Below are 20,322 nucleotides of genomic sequence, written 5' to 3'. Positions count from 1 at the left end.
TATTAGGTCAACAGGCTAACAGGTAGAAACAGATCCAACTCACCTCACAACAGTAGATACATGTTTTAAACAAACAGACAAGCCGTCTCTTTAACATATGGCAAGCAGAAGTCATCCTTGCTTTGGACCATGTCAACACGTTTTAATTTGACACACACCATTTTTGTAGTTCTAATGTATGTTCTATGTATGGCTTATGAATGTGTTATGGAGCCCTTATGTACAGTTATGGGGTTCTACTGGTCCGGAACATCTGCTGTGGTGGGATAGGAACCAACCTGACTAAGTCCCTGGACCCGAAGGAAAAACGAGAAAGGGACACGATGGAACCAACCTCTTCCACAGTGCATCATGGCAGCTCTCCTGAGTAGAGCTCTCTCTAATCAGAGAAACGTTTACTCTACAGTAGGAAAGCATCATCATCATCACGTGAGTGGGATGTGTCGCTAGTGCTGTGTGTTTCACTTTGGGTTGGATGTATTTATACATGTACTTGGTCAGAGGAGGAGGTGCCGTGGGGGTCCAGGAAGGAGGTGCGGAGGGAGCCCAGGTCATCCAGTGTCTCCTGGGCCGTCTGCCTCAGGGCCGGGTGGCGGCTGGAGGTGGCCAGCGTGCGTATGCGCTCCAGTGGAAGAAGGGGGTCGTCCAGCAGCAGCCCGGGCCCCACCAGGGCCTCCTCCAGCAGCACTGACTGGAGCAGCCGCAGGGCGTGGAGGCAAACCTCAGAGTCCCCATCTCAGGAGGGGAAGAGACAGCAAAACGAGAGAGATAGAATGAAACAGAAAGGGTGAGGGAAGAGAGGATGGGCAGAATCAGACAGAAACAGCATGAGAGGAAGGGAAAAGAGAGAGATAGAATGAAACAGAAAGGGTGAGGGAAGAGAGGATGGGCAGAATCAGACAGAAACAGCATGAGAGGAAGGGAAAAGAGAGAGATAGAATGAAACAGAAAGGGTGAGGGAAGAGAGGATGGGCAGAATCAGACAGAAACAGCATGAGAGGGAGGGAAAAGAGAGAGATAGAATGAAACAGAAAGGGTGAGGGAAGAGAGGATGGGCAGAATCAGACAGAAACAGCATGAGAGGGAGAGAAAAGAGAGAGATAGAATGAAACAGAAAGGGTGAGGGAAGAGAGGATGGGCAGAATCAGACAGAAACAGCATGAGAGGGAGGGAAAAGAGAGAGATAGAATGAAACAGAAAGGGTGAGGGAAGAGAGGATGGGCAGAATCAGACAAAAACAGCATGAGAGGAAGGGAAAAGAGAGAGATAGAATGAAACAGAAAGGGTGAGGGAAGAGAGGATGGGCAGAATCAGACAGAAACAGCATGAGAGGGAGGGAAAAGAGAGAGATAGAATGAAACAGAAAGGGTGAGGGAAGAGAGGATGGGCAGAATCAGACAGAAACAGCATGAGAGGGAGGGAAAAGAGAGAGATAGAATGAAACAGAAAGGGTGAGGGAAGAGAGGATGGGCAGAATCAGACAGAAACAGCATGAGAGGGAGGGAAAAGAGAGAGATAGAATGAAACAGAAAGGGTGAGGGAAGAGAGGATGGGCAGAATCAGACAGAAACAGCATGAGAGGAAGGGAAAAGAGAGAGATAGAATGAAACAGTAAGGGTGAGGGAAGAGAGGATGGGCAGAATCAGACAGAAACAGCATGAGAGGGAGGGAAAAGAGAGAGATAGAATGAAACAGAAAGGGTGAGGGAAGAGAGGATGGGCAGAATCAGACAGAAACAGCATGAGAGGAAGGGAAAAGAGAGAGATAGAATGAAACAGAAAGGGTGAGGGAAGAGAGGATGGGCAGAATCAGACAGAAACAGCATGAGAGGGAGGGAAAAGAGAGAGATAGAATGAAACAGAAAGGGTGAGGGAAGAGAGGATGGGCAGAATCAGACAGAAACAGCATGAGAGGGAGGGAAAAGAGAGAGATAGAATGAAACAGAAAGGGTGAGGGAAGAGAGGATGGGCAGAATCAGACAGAAACAGCATGAGAGGGAGGGAAAAGAGAGAGATAGAATGAAACAGAAAGGGTGAGGGAAGAGAGGATGGGCAGAATCAGACAGAAACAGCATGAGAGGAAGGGAAAAGAGAGAGATAGAATGAAACAGTAAGGGTGAGGGAAGAGAGGATGGGCAGAATCAGACAGAAACAGCATGAGAGGGAGGGAAAAGAGAGAGATAGAATGAAACAGAAAGGGTGAGGGAAGAGAGGATGGGCAGAATCAGACAGAAACAGCATGAGAGGGAGGGAAAAGAGAGAGATAGAATGAAACAGAAAGGGTGAGGGAAGAGAGGATGGGCAGAATCAGACAGAAACAGCATGAGAGGGAGGGAAAAGAGAGAGATAGAATGAAACAGAAAGGGTGAGGGAAGAGAGGATGGGCAGAATCAGACAGAAACAGCATGAGAGGGAGGGAAAAGAGAGAGATAGAATGAAACAGAAAGGGTGAGGGAAGAGAGGATGGGCAGAATCAGACAGAAACAGCATGAGAGGGAGGGAAAAGAGAGAGATAGAATGAAACAGAAAGGGTGAGGGAAGAGAGGATGGGCAGAATCAGACAGAAACAGCATGAGAGGGAGGGAAAAGAGAGAGATAGAATGAAACAGAAAGGGTGAGGGAAGAGAGGATGGGCAGAATCAGACAGAAACAGCATGAGAGGAAGGGAAAAGAGAGAGATAGAATGAAACAGAAAGGGTGAGGGAAGAGAGGATGGGCAGAATCAGACAGAAACAGCATGAGAGGGAGGGAAAAGAGAGAGATAGAATGAAACAGAAAGGGTGAGGGAAGAGAGGATGGGCAGAATCAGACAGAAACAGCATGAGAGGAAGGGAAAAGAGAGAGATAGAATGAAACAGTAAGGGTGAGGGAAGAGAGGATGGGCAGAATCAGACAGAAACAGCATGAGAGGGAGGGAAAAGAGAGAGATAGAATGAAACAGAAAGGGTGAGGGAAGAGAGGATGGGCAGAATCAGACAGAAACAGCATGAGAGGAAGGGAAAAGAGAGAGATAGAATGAAACAGAAAGGGTGAGGGAAGAGAGGATGGGCAGAATCAGACAGAAACAGCATGAGAGGAAGGGAAAAGAGAGAGATAGAATGAAACAGAAAGGGTGAGGGAAGAGAGGATGGGCAGAATCAGACAGAAACAGCATGAGAGGGAGGGAAAAGAGAGAGAGAGAATGAAACAGAAAGGGTGAGGGAAGAGAGGATGGGCAGAATCAGACAGAAACAGCATGAGAGGGAGGGAAAAGAGAGAGATAGAATGAAACAGAAAGGGTGAGGGAAGAGAGGATGGGCAGAATCAGACAGAAACAGCATGAGAGGAAGGGAAAAGAGAGAGATAGAATGAAACAGAAAGGGTGAGGGAAGAGAGGATGGGCAGAATCAGACAGAAACAGCATGAGAGGAAGGGAAAAGAGAGAGATAGAATGAAACAGAAAGGGTGAGGGAAGAGAGGATGGGCAGAATCAGACAGAAACAGCATGAGAGGGAGGGAAAAGAGAGAGAGAGAATGAAACAGAAAGGGTGAGGGAAGAGAGGATGGGCAGAATCAGACAGAAACAGCATGAGAGGGAGGGAAAAGAGAGAGATAGAATGAAACAGAAAGGGTGAGGGAAGAGAGGATGGGCAGAATCAGACAGAAACAGCATGAGAGGAAGGGAAAAGAGAGAGATAGAATGAAACAGAAAGGGTGAGGGAAGAGAGGATGGGCAGAATCAGACAGAAACAGCATGAGAGGAAGGGAAAAGAGAGAGAGAGAATGAAACAGAAAGGGTGAGGGAAGAGAGGATGGGCAGAATCAGACAGAAACAGCATGAGAGGAAGGGAAAAGAGAGAGAGAGAATGAAACAGAAAGGGTGAGGGAAGAGAGGATGGGCAGAATCAGACAGAAACAGCATGAGAGGGAGGGAAAAGAGAGAGATAGAATGAAACAGAAAGGGTGAGGGAAGAGAGGATGGGCAGAATCAGACAGAAACAGCATGAGAGGAAGGGAAAAGAGAGAGATAGAATGAAACAGAAAGGGTGAGGGAAGAGAGGATGGGCAGAATCAGACAGAAACAGCATGAGAGGGAGGGAAAAGAGAGAGAGAGAATGAAACAGAAAGGGTGAGGGAAGAGAGGATGGGCAGAATCAGACAGAAACAGCATGAGAGGAAGGGAAAAGAGAGAGCGAGAGAGAGAGAGAGAGAAAGAGAGAGGGAGAGAGAAAGAAAGAGAGAGAGAAGGAGAGAGAGAAAGAGAGAGAGAGAATGAGAGAGAAAGAGACAGAAGGAGAGTGTGAGAGAGAGAGAGAAAGAGAGAGGAGAGAGAAAAAGAGAGAGAGAAAGAGAAATATACAGTCTTAATCCTCCTAACTGACCACAACACGAGTCCTTCTTCGCTGATCTGAGTTAAACACACTGATGCCAGCTCTCTGACCTCTGATTCAGGCTCTGTCTTTCGGACACACACTGGACTCTTGGACGATTAGCCCCATTGTGGGCAATAAGAGATCCAAATTAACAAACAAACGCTTTTGAATGCACACATTTTATAACGCCACATACAAAGCACACAAGCCCACCCCTCACTCCCCTCTTACCTTCCAAAAGGGTCCAGATGAGAGAGAGAAGTCCTGGAAACTCCCTGATATACTTCAGTCCCTTTACACTGATACTGACATTATACAAAGCCATCAGCATCAACCTGTAACACAGAGAAACTACAATAACCACCATCATTCATCAACTTGCAGATAAACTACAACAACCATCAGCATCCACTTGCAGATAAACTACAATAACCATCATCATTCATCCTCTTGCAGATAAACTACAATAACCATCATCATTCATCCACCTGCAGATAAACTACAATAACCATCATCATTCATCCTCTTGCAGATAAACTGCAATAACCATCATCATTCATCCACTTGCAGATAAACTACAATAACCATCATCATTCATCCACTTGCAGATAAGCTACAATGGACATCCACATCCACCTGCAGAAAAACTACAATAACCATCATCATTAATTTACCTGCAGAAAAACTACAATAACCATCATCATTAATTTACCTGCAGAAAACCTACAATAACCATCATCATTTCTCCACCTGCAGAAAAACTACAATAACCATCATCATTCATCCACCTGCAGATAAACTACAATAACCATCATCATTCATCCTCTTGCAGATAAACTGCAATAACCATCATCATTCATCCACTTGCAGATAAACTACAATAACCATCATCATTCATCCACTTGCAGATAAGCTACAATGGACATCCACATCCACCTGCAGAAAAACTACAATAACCATCATCATTAATTTACCTGCAGAAAAACTACAATAACCATCATCATTAATTTACCTGCAGAAAACCTACAATAACCATCATCATTTCTCCACCTGCAGAAAAACTACAATAACCATCATCATTTCTCCACCTGCAGAGAAACTACAATGCCTAGTTCATTTATTATTGTAGGTATGATTTGATCTGGATTCAGATGGCTATGTATATTGATGTTGGGCCAACATAACTGCTGAGGAGACCGTGTGTGTGTGTGTGTATGATTATTAATGTGAGTGATTTAGAAGTCCTCCAGTCTTACACTTTGAGTCTGGGGAAGACCCCAGGCTTCAGGAGCTCCAGCAGCTGCATCAGAGTCTCCAGGAGGACGTGGGCGGAGCTGGACAGGTAGTCCCGTCCACATGTCACCGCCGCCACGTCTGAGTGGACAATCAAACAGCAGAGAGGTCACCGATTGGAGAGCTAAAGATGATAACGCTGAGCAGGGTGTGCCATTTATTATAAACTGGGTGGTTCCAGCCCTGAATGCTGATTGGCTGACAGCCATGGTATATCAGACCATATTTCACAGGTATGACAAAACGTTTATTTTTACTGCTCTAATTACATTGGTTACCAGTTTATAATAGCAATAAGGCACCTCAGGGGTTTGTGGTGTATGGCCAATATACAGTGCCTTGCGAAAGTATTCGGCCCCCTTGAACTTTGCGATCTTTTGCCACATTTCAGGCTTCAAACATAAAGATATAAAACTGTATTTTTTTGTGAAGAATCAACAACAAGTGGGACACAATCATGAAGTGGAACGACATTTATTGGATATTTCAAACTTTTTTAACAAATCAAGAACTGAAAAATTGGGCGTGCAAAATTATTCAGCCCCTTTACTTTCAGTGCAGCAAACTCTCTCCAGAAGTTCAGTGAGGATCTCTGAATGATCCAATGTTGACCTAAATGACTAATGATGATAAATACAATCCACCTGTGTGTAATCAAGTCTCCATATAAATGCACCTGCACTGTGATAGTCTCAGAGGTCCGTTAAAAGCGCAGAGAGCATCATGAAGAACAAGGAACACACCAGGCAGGTCCGAGATACTGTTGTGAAGAAGTTTAAAGCCGGATTTGGATACAAAAATATTTCCCAAGCTTTAAACATCCCAAGGAGCACTGTGCAAGCGATAATATTGAAATGGAAGGAGTATCAGACCACTGCAAATCTACCAAGACCTGGCCGCCCCTCTAAACTTTCAGCTCATACAAGGAGAAGACTGATCAGAGATGCAGCCAAGAGGCCCATGATCACTCTGGATGAACTGCAGAGATCTACAGCTGAGGTGGGAGACTCTGTCCATAGGACAACAATCAGTCGTTTATTGCACAAATCTGGCCTTTATGGAAGAGTGGCAAGAAGAAAGCCATTTCTTAAAGATATCCATAAAAAGTGTTGTTTAAAGTTTGCCACAAGCCACCTGGGAGACACACCAAACATGTGGAAGAAGGTGCTCTGGTCAGATGAAACCAAAATTGAACTTTTTGGCAACAATGCAAAACGTTATGTTTGGCGTAAAAGCAACACAGCTGAACACACCATCCCCACTGTCAAACATGGTGGTGGCAGCATCATGGTTTGGGCCTGCTTTTCTTCAGCAGGGACAGGGAAGATGGTTAAAATTGATGGGAAGATGGATGGAGCCAAATACAGGACCATTCTGGAAGAAAACCTGATGGAGTCTGCAAAAGACCTGAGACTGGGACGGAGATTTGTCTTCCAACAAGACAATGATCCAAAACATAAAGCAAAATCTACAATGGAATGGTTCAAAAATAAACATATCCAGGTGTTAGAATGGCCAAGTCAAAGTCCAGACCTGAATCCAATCGAGAATCTGTGGAAAGAACTGAAAACTGCTGTTCACAAATGCTCTCCATCCAACCTCACTGAGCACGAGCTGTTTTGCAAGGAGGAATGGGAAAAAATTTCAGTCTCTCGATGTGCAAAACTGATAGAGACATACCCCAAGCGACTTACAGCTGTAATCGCAGCAAAAGGTGGCGCTACAAAGTATTAACTTAAGGGGGCTGAAAAATTTTGCACGCCCAATTTTTCAGTTTTTGATTTGTTAAAAAAGTTTGAAATATCCAATAAATGTTGCACTTCATGATTGTGTCCCACTTGTTGTTGATTCTTCACAAAAAAATACAGTTTTATATCTTTATGTTTGAAACCTGAAATGTGGCAAAAGGTCGCAAAGTTCAAGGGGGCCGAATACTTTCGCAAGGCACTGTACCACGGCTAAGGGCTGTATCCAGGCACTCGTAAGAACAGCCCTTAGCTGTGGTATATTAGCCATATACCACGCCCCCTCATGCTTTATTGCTTAATTATATGATGCAAAATATGTTATATAACACAGCATAGACTGGAATAACTCACAGTGAGATGGTGTATTTATAAACTGTGGTTATCAAAATACATTCAATAGACAGTTTGGATGGCATGCCATGGTGACATAGCCGCACACTCACTGGTGACGACTCCGGCCAGCGCCAGAACAAACTGGTGCTCATGGGAGTTGGAGTCTTGCTGCTCGGCCTTGGCCTCCCCATCCAGAGACTTGACAAAGCTCTCCAGGGTCTGGCCCGCCACGCTCAGGAAGGACTGCAGCTTACCCTACAATTAGAGTAATGAGGCAGGGTCAGAGGTGGCCAGAGGGAAAGGGGAGGAATTAAGGAGGGGAACAAGGAGGGTGATGGAAGAGGATAAAGGCAAAGAGAGCCAGGACATGGACTAGAGTTCAAAGAGAACCAGGACATGGACTAGAGTTTAAAGAGAACCAGGACATGGACTAGAGTTTATAGAGAACCAGGACATGGACTAGAGTTTAAAGAGAACCAGGACATGGACTAGAGTTTAAAGAGAACCAGGACATGGACTAGAGTTTATAGAGAACCAGGACATGGACTAGAGTTTAAAGAGAACCAGGACATGGACTAGAGTTTATAGAGAACCAGGACATGGACTAGAGTTTAAAGAGAACCAGGACATGGACTAGAGTTTAAAGAGAACCAGGACATGGACTAGAGTTCAAAGAGAACCAGGACATGGACTAGAGTTTAAAGAGAACCAGGACATGGACTAGAGTTTAAAGAGAGCCAGGACATGGACTAGAGTTTAAAGAGAACCAGGACATGGACTAGAGTTTATAGAGAACCAGGACATGGACTAGAGTTTAAAGAGAGCCAGGACATGGACTAGAGTTTATAGAGAACCAGGACATGGACTAGAGTTTATAGAGAGCCAGGACATGGACTAGAGTTTAAAGAGAACCAGGACATGGACTAGAGTTTATAGAGAACCAGGACATGGACTAGAGTTTAAAGAGAGCCAGGACATGGACTAGAGTTTATAGAGAACCAGGACATGGACTAGAGTTTATAGAGAACCAGGACATGGACTAGAGTTTAAAGAGAACCAGGACATGGACTAGAGTTTATAGAGAACCAGGACATGGACTAGAGATCAAAGAGAACCAGGACATGGACTAGAGTTTAAAGAGAACCAGGACATGGACTAGAGTTTAAAGAGAACCAGGACATGGACTAGAGTTTATAGAGAACCAGGACATGGACTAGAGTTTAAAGAGAACCAGGACATGGACTAGAGTTTATAGAGAACCAGGACATGGACTAGAGTTTATAGAGAACCAGGACATGGACTAGAGATCAAAGAGAACCAGGACATGGACTAGAGTTTAAAGAGAACCAGGACATGGACTAGAGTTTAAAGAGAACCAGGACATGGACTAGAGTTTAAAGAGAACCAGGACATGGACTAGAGTTTAAAGAGAACCAGGACATGGACTAGAGTTTATAGAGAACCAGGACATGGACTAGAGTTTATAGAGAACCAGGACATGGACTAGAGTTTAAAGAGAACCAGGACATGGACTAGAGTTTAAAGAGAGCCAGGACATGGACTAGAGTTTATAGAGAACCAGGACATGGACTAGAGTTTAAAGAGAGCCAGGACATGGACTAGAGTTTAAAGAGAGCCAGGACATGGACTAGAGTTTATAGAGAACCAGGACATGGACTAGAGATCAAAGAGAACCAGGACATGGACTAGAGTTCAAAGAGAACCAGGACATGGACTAGAGTTTAAAGAGAACCAGGACATGGACTAGAGTTTAAAGAGAACCAGGACATGGACTAGAGTTTAAAGAGAGCCAGGACATGGACTAGAGTTTAAAGAGAGCCAGGACATGGACTAGAGTTTATAGAGAACCAGGACATGGACTAGAGATCAAAGAGAACCAGGACATGGACTAGAGTTCAAAGAGAACCAGGACATGGACTAGAGTTTATAGAGAACCAGGACATGGACTAGAGTTTATAGAGAACCAGGACATGGACTAGAGTTTAAAGAGAACCAGGACATGGACTAGAGTTTATAGAGAACCAGGACATGGACTAGAGTTTATAGAGAACCAGGACATGGACTAGAGTTTAAAGAGAACCAGGACATGGACTAGAGTTTAAAGAGAACCAGGACATGGACTAGAGTGGAAAGCATCAGAGGCAGAGGAATAGTTTCAGATGAGTGCTGACCCCTGAATCTTTATTTAATCAGGTAGGCCAGTTTAGAGCAAGTTCTCATTTACAACTGCGACCTGGCCAAGATAAAGCAAAGCAGTGTGACACAAACAACAACGCAGAGTTACACATAAACAAACGTACAGTCAATAACACAAATTAAGTAAACATCAAAAAATCTATGTAATCTATGTAAATTGACCCCTAGGCCATCGGTACTTCTGTGTCGGCGCTATAGAGTAAAACACCACCAAGTCTATTAAAGAGTGTGATGAAGCTACTGTCATCATGTTATAACTATCCAGTCCTCTCAGATCTCCACAGGTGTGATAAAGCTACTGTCATCATGTTATAGCTATCCAGTCCTCTCAGATCTCCACAGGTGTGATGAAGCTACTGTCATCATGTTATAGCTATCCAGTCCTCTCAGATCTCCACAGGTGTGATGAAGCTACTGTCATCATGTTATAGCTATCCAGTCCTCTCAGATCTCCACAGGTGTGATAAAGCTACTGTCATCATGGTATAGCTATCCAGTCCTCTCAGATCTCCACAGGTGTGTAAGCGGCTAGGGGTTGGTTTGGAATTGGGTGAAAGGTTTTGTAAGGTCTGTGGATGAATGCCTCTCACATCAGCCAGGATGTCTTTGACTGCCTCCTCCTTACTGGAGGTGCTCCACAGCAGGGTGCAGGAGGCAGCCCCCAGCCCAGTACAGAACTCAGCCTGCTGCTGCAGCTGCTCCCGACTCTCCCACAGCTGCTCCCTCAGAACAAGCTTCTCCTGCAGGGGCATGCAGCAGACAGGTTAACATGATGACACACACACTTACACTCAGACACACACACACTTACACGCATACACACACACTTCCACTCAGACACACACACTTCCACTCAGACACACACACACTTCCACTCAGACACACACACTTACACTCAGACACACACACTTCCACTCAGACACACACACTTACACTCAGACACACACACTTACACTCATACACACACACTTACACTCAGACACACACACACTTACACTCAGACACACACACTTACACTCAGACACACACACACTTACACGCATACACACACATACTTACACGCATATACACACACACTTACACGCACACACACACACACACATACTTGTCCCAGGAACCATCTTCTCTTGGTCTACAAGTGAGGCCTTAAGACATACTCTGACACACACAATGTTACCTAGGGAACAGGTTACCTCTCTCTTTATCTCTCCATCTCTCACCTCTCTCTCTTTAATATCCCTCCATCTCTCACCCCTCTCTCTTTAATATCTCTCCATCTCTCACCTCTCTCTCTTTAATATCCCTCCATCTCTCACCTCTCTCTCTCTAAAATCCCTCCATCTCTCACCTCTCTCTTTAATATCCCTCCATCTCTCACCTCTCTCTCTTTCTGACACTCGCTCTGCGCTGCGTCCAGGCGAGAGCGGAGGTGCAGACACTCCTGTCTCAGTTGCTCCTGCTCCTGACCAAGGCGCTCCTTCACTACACACACACACACACAATTTTCCCTTTCACTGTTTAGGCTATTTCCCAATACAAACATTCATGTTATTCATTATCAGCCTACTTGTATGATAACATCCGCGTAGAGCCGTTTCAAGGGCAGCTTACTTGTCTCTGCAGCACGGGCTTTCTGCAGCATCTCAATCAGGTCTCCATTCACTACTTTGGGTAAGAACTCTCGGAGCTGCATGACCTCTGTAGTCAATCTCTCCAAGTCTCTTTTTCTGATTTGGACCAGGCCATCTCGGCTGTCAACCTAGAACAGAAAATCAATAGCCAGTCATGTGCATAAATGTTTTGTTACAGCTTTTACTTGATTTTTGCAAGGTGTGGCTTATTTTTGCCAATGTGCCAGGCAAATACACTACTGTTCAAAAGTTTGTGGTACTTAGAAATGTCCTTGTTTTTGAAAGAAAAGCACATTTTTTGTCCATTAAAATAACATCAAATTGATCAGAAATACAGTGCAGACATTGTTAATTAAGGCCAGCATCCCTGAGCCGCCTCTTCACTGTTGACGTTTAGACTGGTGTTTTGTACTATTTAATTATGCTGCCAGTTGAGAACTTGTGAGGCATCTGTTTCTCAAACTAGACACTCTAATGTACTTGTCCTCTTGCTCAGTTGTGCACCGGGGCCTCCCACCCCTCTTTATTTTCTGGTTAGAGCCAGTTTGTTGCTGTTCTGTGAAGGGAGTAGTACACAGCGTTGTACGAGATCTTCAGTTTCTTGTCAATTTCTCGCATGGAATAGCCTTCATTTCTCAGAACATGAATAGACTGACGAGTTTCAGAAGAAAGGTCTTTGTTTCTAGCTATTTTGAGCCTGTAATCGAACCCACAAATGCTGGTGCTCAGGATACTCAACTAGTTTAAAGGCCAGTTTTATTGCTTCTTTAATCAGTCAACCGTTTTCAGCTGTGCTAACATAATTGCAAAATGGTTTTCTAATGTTCAGTTAGCCTTTTAAAATTATAAAATTGGATTAGCTAACACAACGTGCCATTGGAACACAGGAGTGATGGTTGCTGATAACGGGCCTCTGTACGCCTATGTAGATATTCCATTTAAAAAATCTGCCGTTTCCTGCTACAATAGTCATTTACAACATTAACAATGTCTACACTGTATTTCTGGTCAATTTTATATTATTTTAATGGACACATTTTTTTTGCTTTTCTTTCAAAAACAAGGACATTTCTAAGTGACCTCAAACCTTTGAACGGTAGTGTATGTGTATGCAGTAGTCATATCTGTAGTCTCCCTAGGCACAAAGGGTGCCTTCACAATGTGAACAATGCTCCTCGTGCTGTTGCCCGAGGTCTGGGATTTCCTGAGACTATCATATCTGTAATATTAGGTGGTATGCAGTAGGCATATCTGTAATTTTAGGTGGTGTGCAGTAGTCATAGCTGTAATATTAGGTGGTATACTGTAGTCATAGCTGTAATATTAGGTGGTATGCAGTAGTCATAGCTGTAATATTAGGTGGTATGCAGTAGTCATAGCTGTAATATTAGGTGGTATGCAGTAGTCATAGCTGTAATATTAGGTGGTATACTGTAGTCATAGCTGTAATATTAGGTGGTATGCTGTAGTCATAGCTGTAATATTAGGTGGTATGCAGTAGTCATATTTGTAATATTAGGTGGTATGCAGTAGTCATATCTGTAATATTAGGTGGTATGCAGTAGTCATAGCTGTAATATTAGGCGGTATGCTGTAGTCATAGGTGTAACATTAGGCGGTATGCAGTAGTCATAGCTGTAATATTAGGTGGTATGCTGTAGTCATATCTGTAATATTAGGTTGTCATTTAAGAGTCCCTGTATGCATACAGATCACTAGAAGCAGACCATCTTTGCTAGCTCTGAAATAGTTATTGCAGGTCTGGCATCTAGTGGACAAATCTGAAAATTACAATGTAAATGTCAGGACAAGGACGGACAGAACTTTCAGGTAAATTATCTCTTCACACGACAAATAACGGACTCGCTCCTGACCAGACCGAAATAGTAACCTAATCCAACATTACTCGACCTACAAGGCTAGCTGACAGTGACTCTTCAACTTTGTTTGCTGAGATGGTTGTTACAAAGAGAGAACTTACTTGTGAATAAGTAGTAACTTCATCGTCATGTAAGTAAGTACCTGTGTATTCGTGTCTGGTTAGCTCTTGTTAGCTAATTACAGTAGCCAGCGGTAGCTAGCAAACGTGCAGCTTCATGGAAGCTAATCTGCGAGCTCAATATTTTTGTTTTACTATAGTGATAGTCAAAAATATGATATAAATACCTTTCCTTTCTTGCACAAAGCCCACATCTTTGTGTCTATGAATTGAGTCATTTTTAATTTATCTGAGGTTTGTTTTGAGATGAGTTTAGTGCACTTGTCACTAGTGATGGGCATTCCGAGTCTTTTCGGTGAGCAGAGCCGGCTCATTTGGCTCCGTTCAGGTAAAAGAGTCGGCTCATTTGGCTCCGTTCAGGTAAAAGATTCGGCTCATTTGGCTCCGTTCAGGTAAAAGAGTCGGCTCATTTGGCTCCGTTCAGGTAAAAGAGTCGGCTCATTTGGCTCCGTTCAGGTAAAAGAGCCGGCTCATTTGGCTCCGTTCGGGTAAAAGAGCCGGCTCATTTTGCTCCCAAATGGCTCCTCGTTCAAAATGTTTAAATATATCTAGAACCAAGGAAAACGTGCAAATGTCCTATGTAAATCACAAAAGTAGGCTACCATTATGTCAGATCGTGAAATGCGTGTTCAAATGCATTTTTACCTGGATAAATTATTCAGTTCTTTTAAACGCACTGCACATTTTTAGGATGGACCAGAATGACGCGCTCTCCCCACTATTGATTGTTTCTGCAGTGAGAATTCACCCTCTTTAGATAATTATTTAGTAACTTATTTACAGGTAAATTGTTTTGAAAAAAACTGTTTGTAGCTGTATGTACATCACCAAAAAGAGCCGTTTGTTTTGCTCAAAGGTTTATTGGTGGAATGTTTAATTACTCCAGCATAATTTCCAATAATCATACATAATCTCTATGCAACGGCACTGTTTCACTAGGACACCAGTATCTTTTGTAAAGATACACCCACCCCCAAACATCTTCCTGCACTATGACCCCTGGGCCCTGACCTACATCATGTCACGTTTGACCTTTCTAGCTTCCAGTGGGCTAGCTACAGTTCAGTTTCAAGAGTTCCTCCGTCATGTACTAAACATCTACAGTACTCGCTGTATATTTGACCTCTCTCTCACGGTTCAAATGTCTCATTCTCTCTGGGTGTGCTGTTGTTAAAGTGTACGAACGCAGTACGGCGGCTGGACCTCCTAAACAAGAAATTGTATGTCTGAGACCAGCCCCTCACGCCTCATGGAGGGGGCAGTACCTCCGCTGACCGGGCGTCCACTGTTTCTACAGAGGGGAGCCGTGTTCTTGAGGATTGTGGTTGACTGAGTGGTAGCTGTAGATGGAGAAACTACCACGTCATGTTCATTAGAACAGGTACTGACTGTTGAATGACAGCTCTTCATCAGCCCAATACACACACCTTATCTTTTGAGCTAGTCCCTCAGTGGTAGTGATGTCTGGGTGGATTCTACAGTTAGCTGAAGTGTCCTGCTCCCTGACAGAGGGAAAGGTGCAGAAGGCTGTGCAGTACGCTGCTGGGGACACCAGCATCAATGCAGGTCTTCCAGACCCCAGAACCTGTAAAAGTGCTGCGTCTCTAGCATGGTAAACACATTTAATGCAAAACCTTAAACTGACATACTACTGTTCAGGAGTATTACATTTTCTTATTTTCTGAGTGACATTGACGATTATGCGTTTATCTTTGCATTAATTTCAGATGCCTGGTTAAATATTGTACAGAGAAAGTGTATGCTATTCACCCTGACATAAAGCATGATTGCTCAATGTGAATGGATTTGTCCCCTGTAATGTCAGTTCCAAAACAGACCACTAGATGGTGGCATTTAGCATTGAATACTTCTTAGGTTTCAAGAACTGGTACACCGATGACCCCAAAAATTGCATGACTTTATTCAATAAGTACAGCCAAATATTTACATTTACACACAAGGAATGAACACATAGCAGAAACATTTGTTAGGTCATTCATTGTCTATCCCCGAGGACAGGGTCCAGGCCACAGTCCCATATCTTTCATAACTGCCCCACTGGACGCAATATAGAGGAATATGTACCTTTAACCAAAAGCAGACATGGCCCACTGTTTAACATCTGTGGGGCATTGTGGGTATTTCTGCAGGGCCTCCATGATCTGGCTGTGGTCCAACAAAAGTTTCATCAGCTGGTACTCCTTCTGGATCTTTGCTGTGGAGCTGTCCATAGACTTAATCAGCTCCAACTGCTGCAGGTGTTCAAACGCCTGGAACAGAGTGTTGTTGGGTTGAGTAAATCTTGAGTATCAAATAATACAATGGCATACATGTGGCTAAGACTGTATGTATACAATAAACTTTAGTCAGGGGTATTACAGAGAACGGACAACCAACGGCATTACATACTGAACAAAAATATAAACGCATCATCCAACAATTTTACTAAATTACAGTTCAAGGAAATCAGGCAATTTAAATAAATGAATTAGTCCGTAATCTATGGATTTCACATGACTGGGCAGGGGCTCGTCAATGGGTGGGCATAGGCCCAGCCAATCCAAATCAGTTTTTCCCCACAAAAGGGCTTTATTAGAGACAGAAATAATCCTGTTTCATCAGCTATCCGGGTGACTGGTCTCATGCGATCCTGCAGGTTAAGAAGCCGGATGTGGAGGTCCTGGGCTTGTGTCTGGTCTGCAGACACATGGTCTGCAGTTGTGAGGGCGTACTGCAAAATCCTCAAAAATGCCGTTGGAGGTGGCTTATGGTAGAGAAATTAACATCCAATTCTCTGGCAACATTCCTGGTGGACATTCCTGCAGGCAGCATGCCAATTGTATACTCCCTCAAAACTTGAGACATCTGTGGCATTGTGTTGTGTGACAAAACTGCACATTTTAGAGTGGACTTTTATTGTCCCCAGCAGAAGGTGCACCTGTGTAATGATCAAGCTGTTAATCAGCTTCTTGATATGCCACACCTGTCAGGTGGATGGATTATCTTGGCAAAGGAGAAATTATCACTAACAGGGATGTAAACAAATATGTGCACAAAATAACAGAAATAAGCTTTATGTGCTTATGGAACATTTCTGGGATCTTTTATTTCAGCTCATGAAACATGACCCCACTTTACATGTTGCGTTTATATTTTTGTTCAGTATACATCAACATTCAGCACATATCCACCCTTCTTCATTGTGAAATAAACTTACCTTGAGAACGATCTACAAAAACATTATAGGATTTTTATGAAATATACTATTGGAAGGGTCTGATGTCATTCTACTGAGACCATGATGTCATGCAGACCCACCTTTATGACGACTGGCTTGTCAAAGTTATGTATAGAATGGGATTTCCTCTGCAGGAATTTCTTGAACTCTGACAAAAAAATAATAATATTTATTAACACAAACGTATGTCATTCCCAACTATTACACACCAGCTCTTACTAACTGTTGATCCTTACCATTGTGAACCATCTGGAAGTTAAACGGCTCTCCTTCATAGATGTCATTCAAGTGTTTCATGGCAATTATCAGGCACAGTTCGAGAATGGACAGGCCTGGAAAGACCAACAAAGCAAAATGCAGGCCAAATTATCAATGTTTCATCAAATGGTCATGTGTCCATCAAAGAAATCCTCTAATAATGACCTCTACTCCTAATGGCTTTAGGCTTTAAATTACCATGAAGTATGTTTGCTTTAGAGTCCACCATACAGACTCTACTGGCCTCCAGGAGATCAGTGGGCTTGATGGCAGGTTTAGATGCGCTCACTCGGCTCAGAGTCAGCATCTGCAGAGAGGGGTCCACACACACACAAAGCAATATTTAGAGGTTTTTTTCCCCCACTCTTTGCTTTTATACTACAGATACAAACTCTTACCAGTAACAAGTGCAGGGAACGGAAGTCTTTGCTGGAGTTATAATGACTTTGTAAAACGTCCACCACTAGTTGGTCTTCACATAGCGTCTGAAAGAAAGTCAGAGAGCATTGTGGGTAAGAAGAAAAATGCCTTTCAGATAAAAACCAACTACAGCACATCACAAATCTAGTACTGTTAAAAAATATATATATAATAATAAGTTTACAGTCCTGGACTGGCCTCACCTTGATGCCGTCATTCCACTCGTCATAGAACTTGGTGTCGGGGAAGTCTTGTGGCAGGCTGAGCTGTGAGCGGACGTTGTCCAGGTACTGTATGAAGCTCAGGGAGCTGAGCAGGTGGATCTGTCTGTGGCTGAACCTGGACTTGACCCTCTTCTCTAGCAGCTCCAGGACATCCTGCAGCAAGCAGAGATGAGACCAGTTGTGATCACCAGAGAAGAAGGTAGAGTAAAGTCACAGGAGACTGCTGAGGGGAGGATGGCTCATAATGCCTGGAATGGAGTAAACAGAATGGTATCTATACGCATGCAAACCATGTGTTCGATACTATTCAATTTATTCTGTTCCAGCCATTACTTAGAGCCCGTCCTCCCCAATTAAGGTACCACCTGTGAGTAGAGTAGAATATAATTAGATTGAAACCTATCCTTTTGAAGCTAAAACTAGTTCATCACTGGAGAGGTCTAAAAGCTAGATAGTACACAACTGAGGTAGAAGAGACCCTACCAGTCTGCAGGTGAGGCCGATCACAGCGACGGGAGCCTGGGCAGACTGGGAGACATCCAGGAGGTTGTAGAGCAGAGTCTGGTTCTTATGGTGGGCAAACAGGTCAAACTCATCCAGAATGAAGAGGACAGGACGACTGCTGCTACGATCACCTGGGACAAAGAGAGAACAGTACACTGTAGAGACATACTGTCAGCATAAAGAGGGAGGATTCTTCAAAATTATAGTGAGGGCAATGTGCAGAAATGATTACCTTTCTTTAACGCCTCAAGGAGGAAGGCCAGGTTTTCTGCAAAACTACCCTGAAAATAACAATAAAATGAAGAGCAAGCAACAAATTACAAAGGGACAAATCATACAGCATAACTTCTGTAAACACTTACAAACACTTTGTCTCCAACAACATTCTCCAGATTGAGCTGGCGTGTGATTTCTTTGAGCGCTATTCTATCATCAGTCTGTAAAAGACCTAGAGAGACAGTAAAGAAGAGTTGGGGAGAGAATTAACAGAGTGCAGAAACAGACAGAGAATCAACAGACACAGAAACAATCACAGACATCCTACTACCAACCATTCAGGTGGACAGGTAACACATTCTTATTGACATCCTTCACCTCCAGCAACTCTCTCAAGACACAGTTAAGGAGCTGGAGAAAACAGAAGAAAGTCAACATGCATGACGACGACAATAGGAGTTGGCTATACAGCACAAACAGATCTGAGACAAGGCTATCCTCGTAGCATTCCATACCATTGTTTTCCCAGATCCCCTGGGTCCAACGATGAGTACAGAATTACTCTCTCCATGGACAGCTGTCCTCCTCAGCAGCTCCAGCAGGTGTCTGGAACATCAACACAAGGACCGTTACCCACAATGCCCCACTCTCTGCAGATCAGTAAACAACCTGGCCAATTGCCACGTTCAAAACAACTGAGAACTCTCCGACTTCAGCGTGTTCAAAACAAATGGGAACTTGGGGGAAAAAAACAAGCTTCGACTGGGAACAATCTATTTAAACGGTTATCTAACTCGGGAACTCAGGCCTCTTTCTAGAGCTCTGACCTCGTATTTCTCAGAGTTCCCAGTTGTTTTAAACGTGGCCGATGGCCGCCACACAGAAACTAGCTTGACAGGTGTAGGTGGGGCTGGAGACAAATAATAAACAACAGCTGGGTCCTTGTGAAATTGAAAATCTAAACAGTTAATCTTATTATGCTGAGACTTTCACCCCCCAACAAAATGCACATTGCCATGACACTGTGGAGTACCCCTCATAAAACACACTTGTCATGTGTTATGGCAAATAGACCCAACTCATACCATTACCCTTACATTAATCAATCTGCTACAGTAGTCAGTGAATGTCACGTTTGTCAATTAATAAAACCTTAGTTAGCAGGTCAGCACCACCAAGGAACCTACTTGTGTTGTGACTCCATTCCCACTGGCTTTTCAGGAAGTCTCTGATGACAGAATCTCTCCCTCAATATCATCTGAACCTGAAAAATATATCCATACTAAAAACAGTCATTATTAAGTATTTGCGAATAATGTTGTCCATGGGACATCATACCTTAATGTGTTATCTGGGTAAGGTTTAAAAAAAAATGTTTAACCTTTGTTTAACTAGGCAAGTCAGTTAAGTACAAATTCTTATTTACAATGACGGCCTAGGAACAGTGGGTTAACTGCCTGTTCAGGGGCAGAACGACAGATTTTTACCAGCTCGGGGATTCGATCTAGCAAGGTCACCACAACCAACTCATGTAACAAACGAATACAAACCTGAGAAATACATTCGCCGACTGGCATGTGTGTTTCCTTCACTTTTCGTTTACTCATGGTGGCAACAGTCTAGAATGGACAAAACACAAGAGACTTGCGCTGAAGCTAACTACAGTAACGTTAGCTAGCTAGCAAGCAACATGGCATGCAGCGCAAACAACGCGATATATTTCTCTATTATAGGAACTAACGTTAGCTGCTGACTCGCCTTATAAAAATACAAGAGTAAGATGAAACATATAACTAAGTGATATTTACAAGTTTGGTGACGTTAATAATAATAACTATTTACTTTTTTTCCCGATGACAGTGGTCTAAGCGCGAAATTGGAATCTTTGCG

General features: G+C 43.5%; 2 protein-coding genes across 3 annotated transcripts; both read right to left on the bottom strand.

The window, feature by feature from the left end:
* Positions 1 to 235: 235 nt before the first annotated feature.
* On the bottom strand, positions 236 to 13,886 carry LOC139372408 (heat shock factor 2-binding protein-like). The gene is made up of 8 exons (XM_071112118.1): positions 13,740 to 13,886; positions 11,554 to 11,701; positions 11,321 to 11,424; positions 10,533 to 10,682; positions 7,836 to 7,980; positions 5,608 to 5,725; positions 4,583 to 4,686; positions 236 to 735 (listed from the first exon to the last, which is right to left on the bottom strand). The coding sequence occupies exons 1-8, from the start codon at positions 13,884 to 13,886 to the stop codon at positions 482 to 484; spliced, it is 1,170 nt and encodes a 389-aa protein (XP_070968219.1). The 3' UTR covers positions 236 to 481.
* Positions 13,887 to 15,469: 1,583 nt separating this feature from the next.
* LOC139372928 (origin recognition complex subunit 4-like) lies at positions 15,470 to 20,322 on the bottom strand. Of its 2 annotated transcripts, XM_071112802.1 has the most exons (14): positions 20,276 to 20,322; positions 19,983 to 20,051; positions 19,620 to 19,696; positions 18,948 to 19,038; positions 18,768 to 18,843; positions 18,579 to 18,664; positions 18,449 to 18,497; positions 18,196 to 18,347; positions 17,692 to 17,865; positions 17,467 to 17,553; positions 17,267 to 17,375; positions 17,047 to 17,142; positions 16,891 to 16,958; positions 15,470 to 15,842 (listed from the first exon to the last, which is right to left on the bottom strand). In XM_071112802.1, exons 2-14 carry the CDS (start codon positions 20,037 to 20,039, stop codon positions 15,660 to 15,662), a joined length of 1,305 nt encoding a protein of 434 aa, XP_070968903.1. In that variant the 5' UTR covers positions 20,040 to 20,051; positions 20,276 to 20,322; the 3' UTR covers positions 15,470 to 15,659. The 2 variants fall into 2 exon arrangements, with proteins under 2 accessions (XP_070968903.1, XP_070968902.1); XM_071112801.1 differs by lacking the exon at positions 20,276 to 20,322 and having other exon boundaries at positions 19,983 to 20,109.

Source organism: Oncorhynchus clarkii, chromosome 18 (genome assembly GCF_045791955.1).
Source record: "Oncorhynchus clarkii lewisi isolate Uvic-CL-2024 chromosome 18, UVic_Ocla_1.0, whole genome shotgun sequence".
In the NCBI taxonomy this organism is placed as follows: Eukaryota; Metazoa; Chordata; class Actinopteri; order Salmoniformes; family Salmonidae; genus Oncorhynchus; species Oncorhynchus clarkii.
Note: the sequence above shows the minus strand (reverse complement) of the source record. Positions and strands in the feature narration are given on the sequence as shown.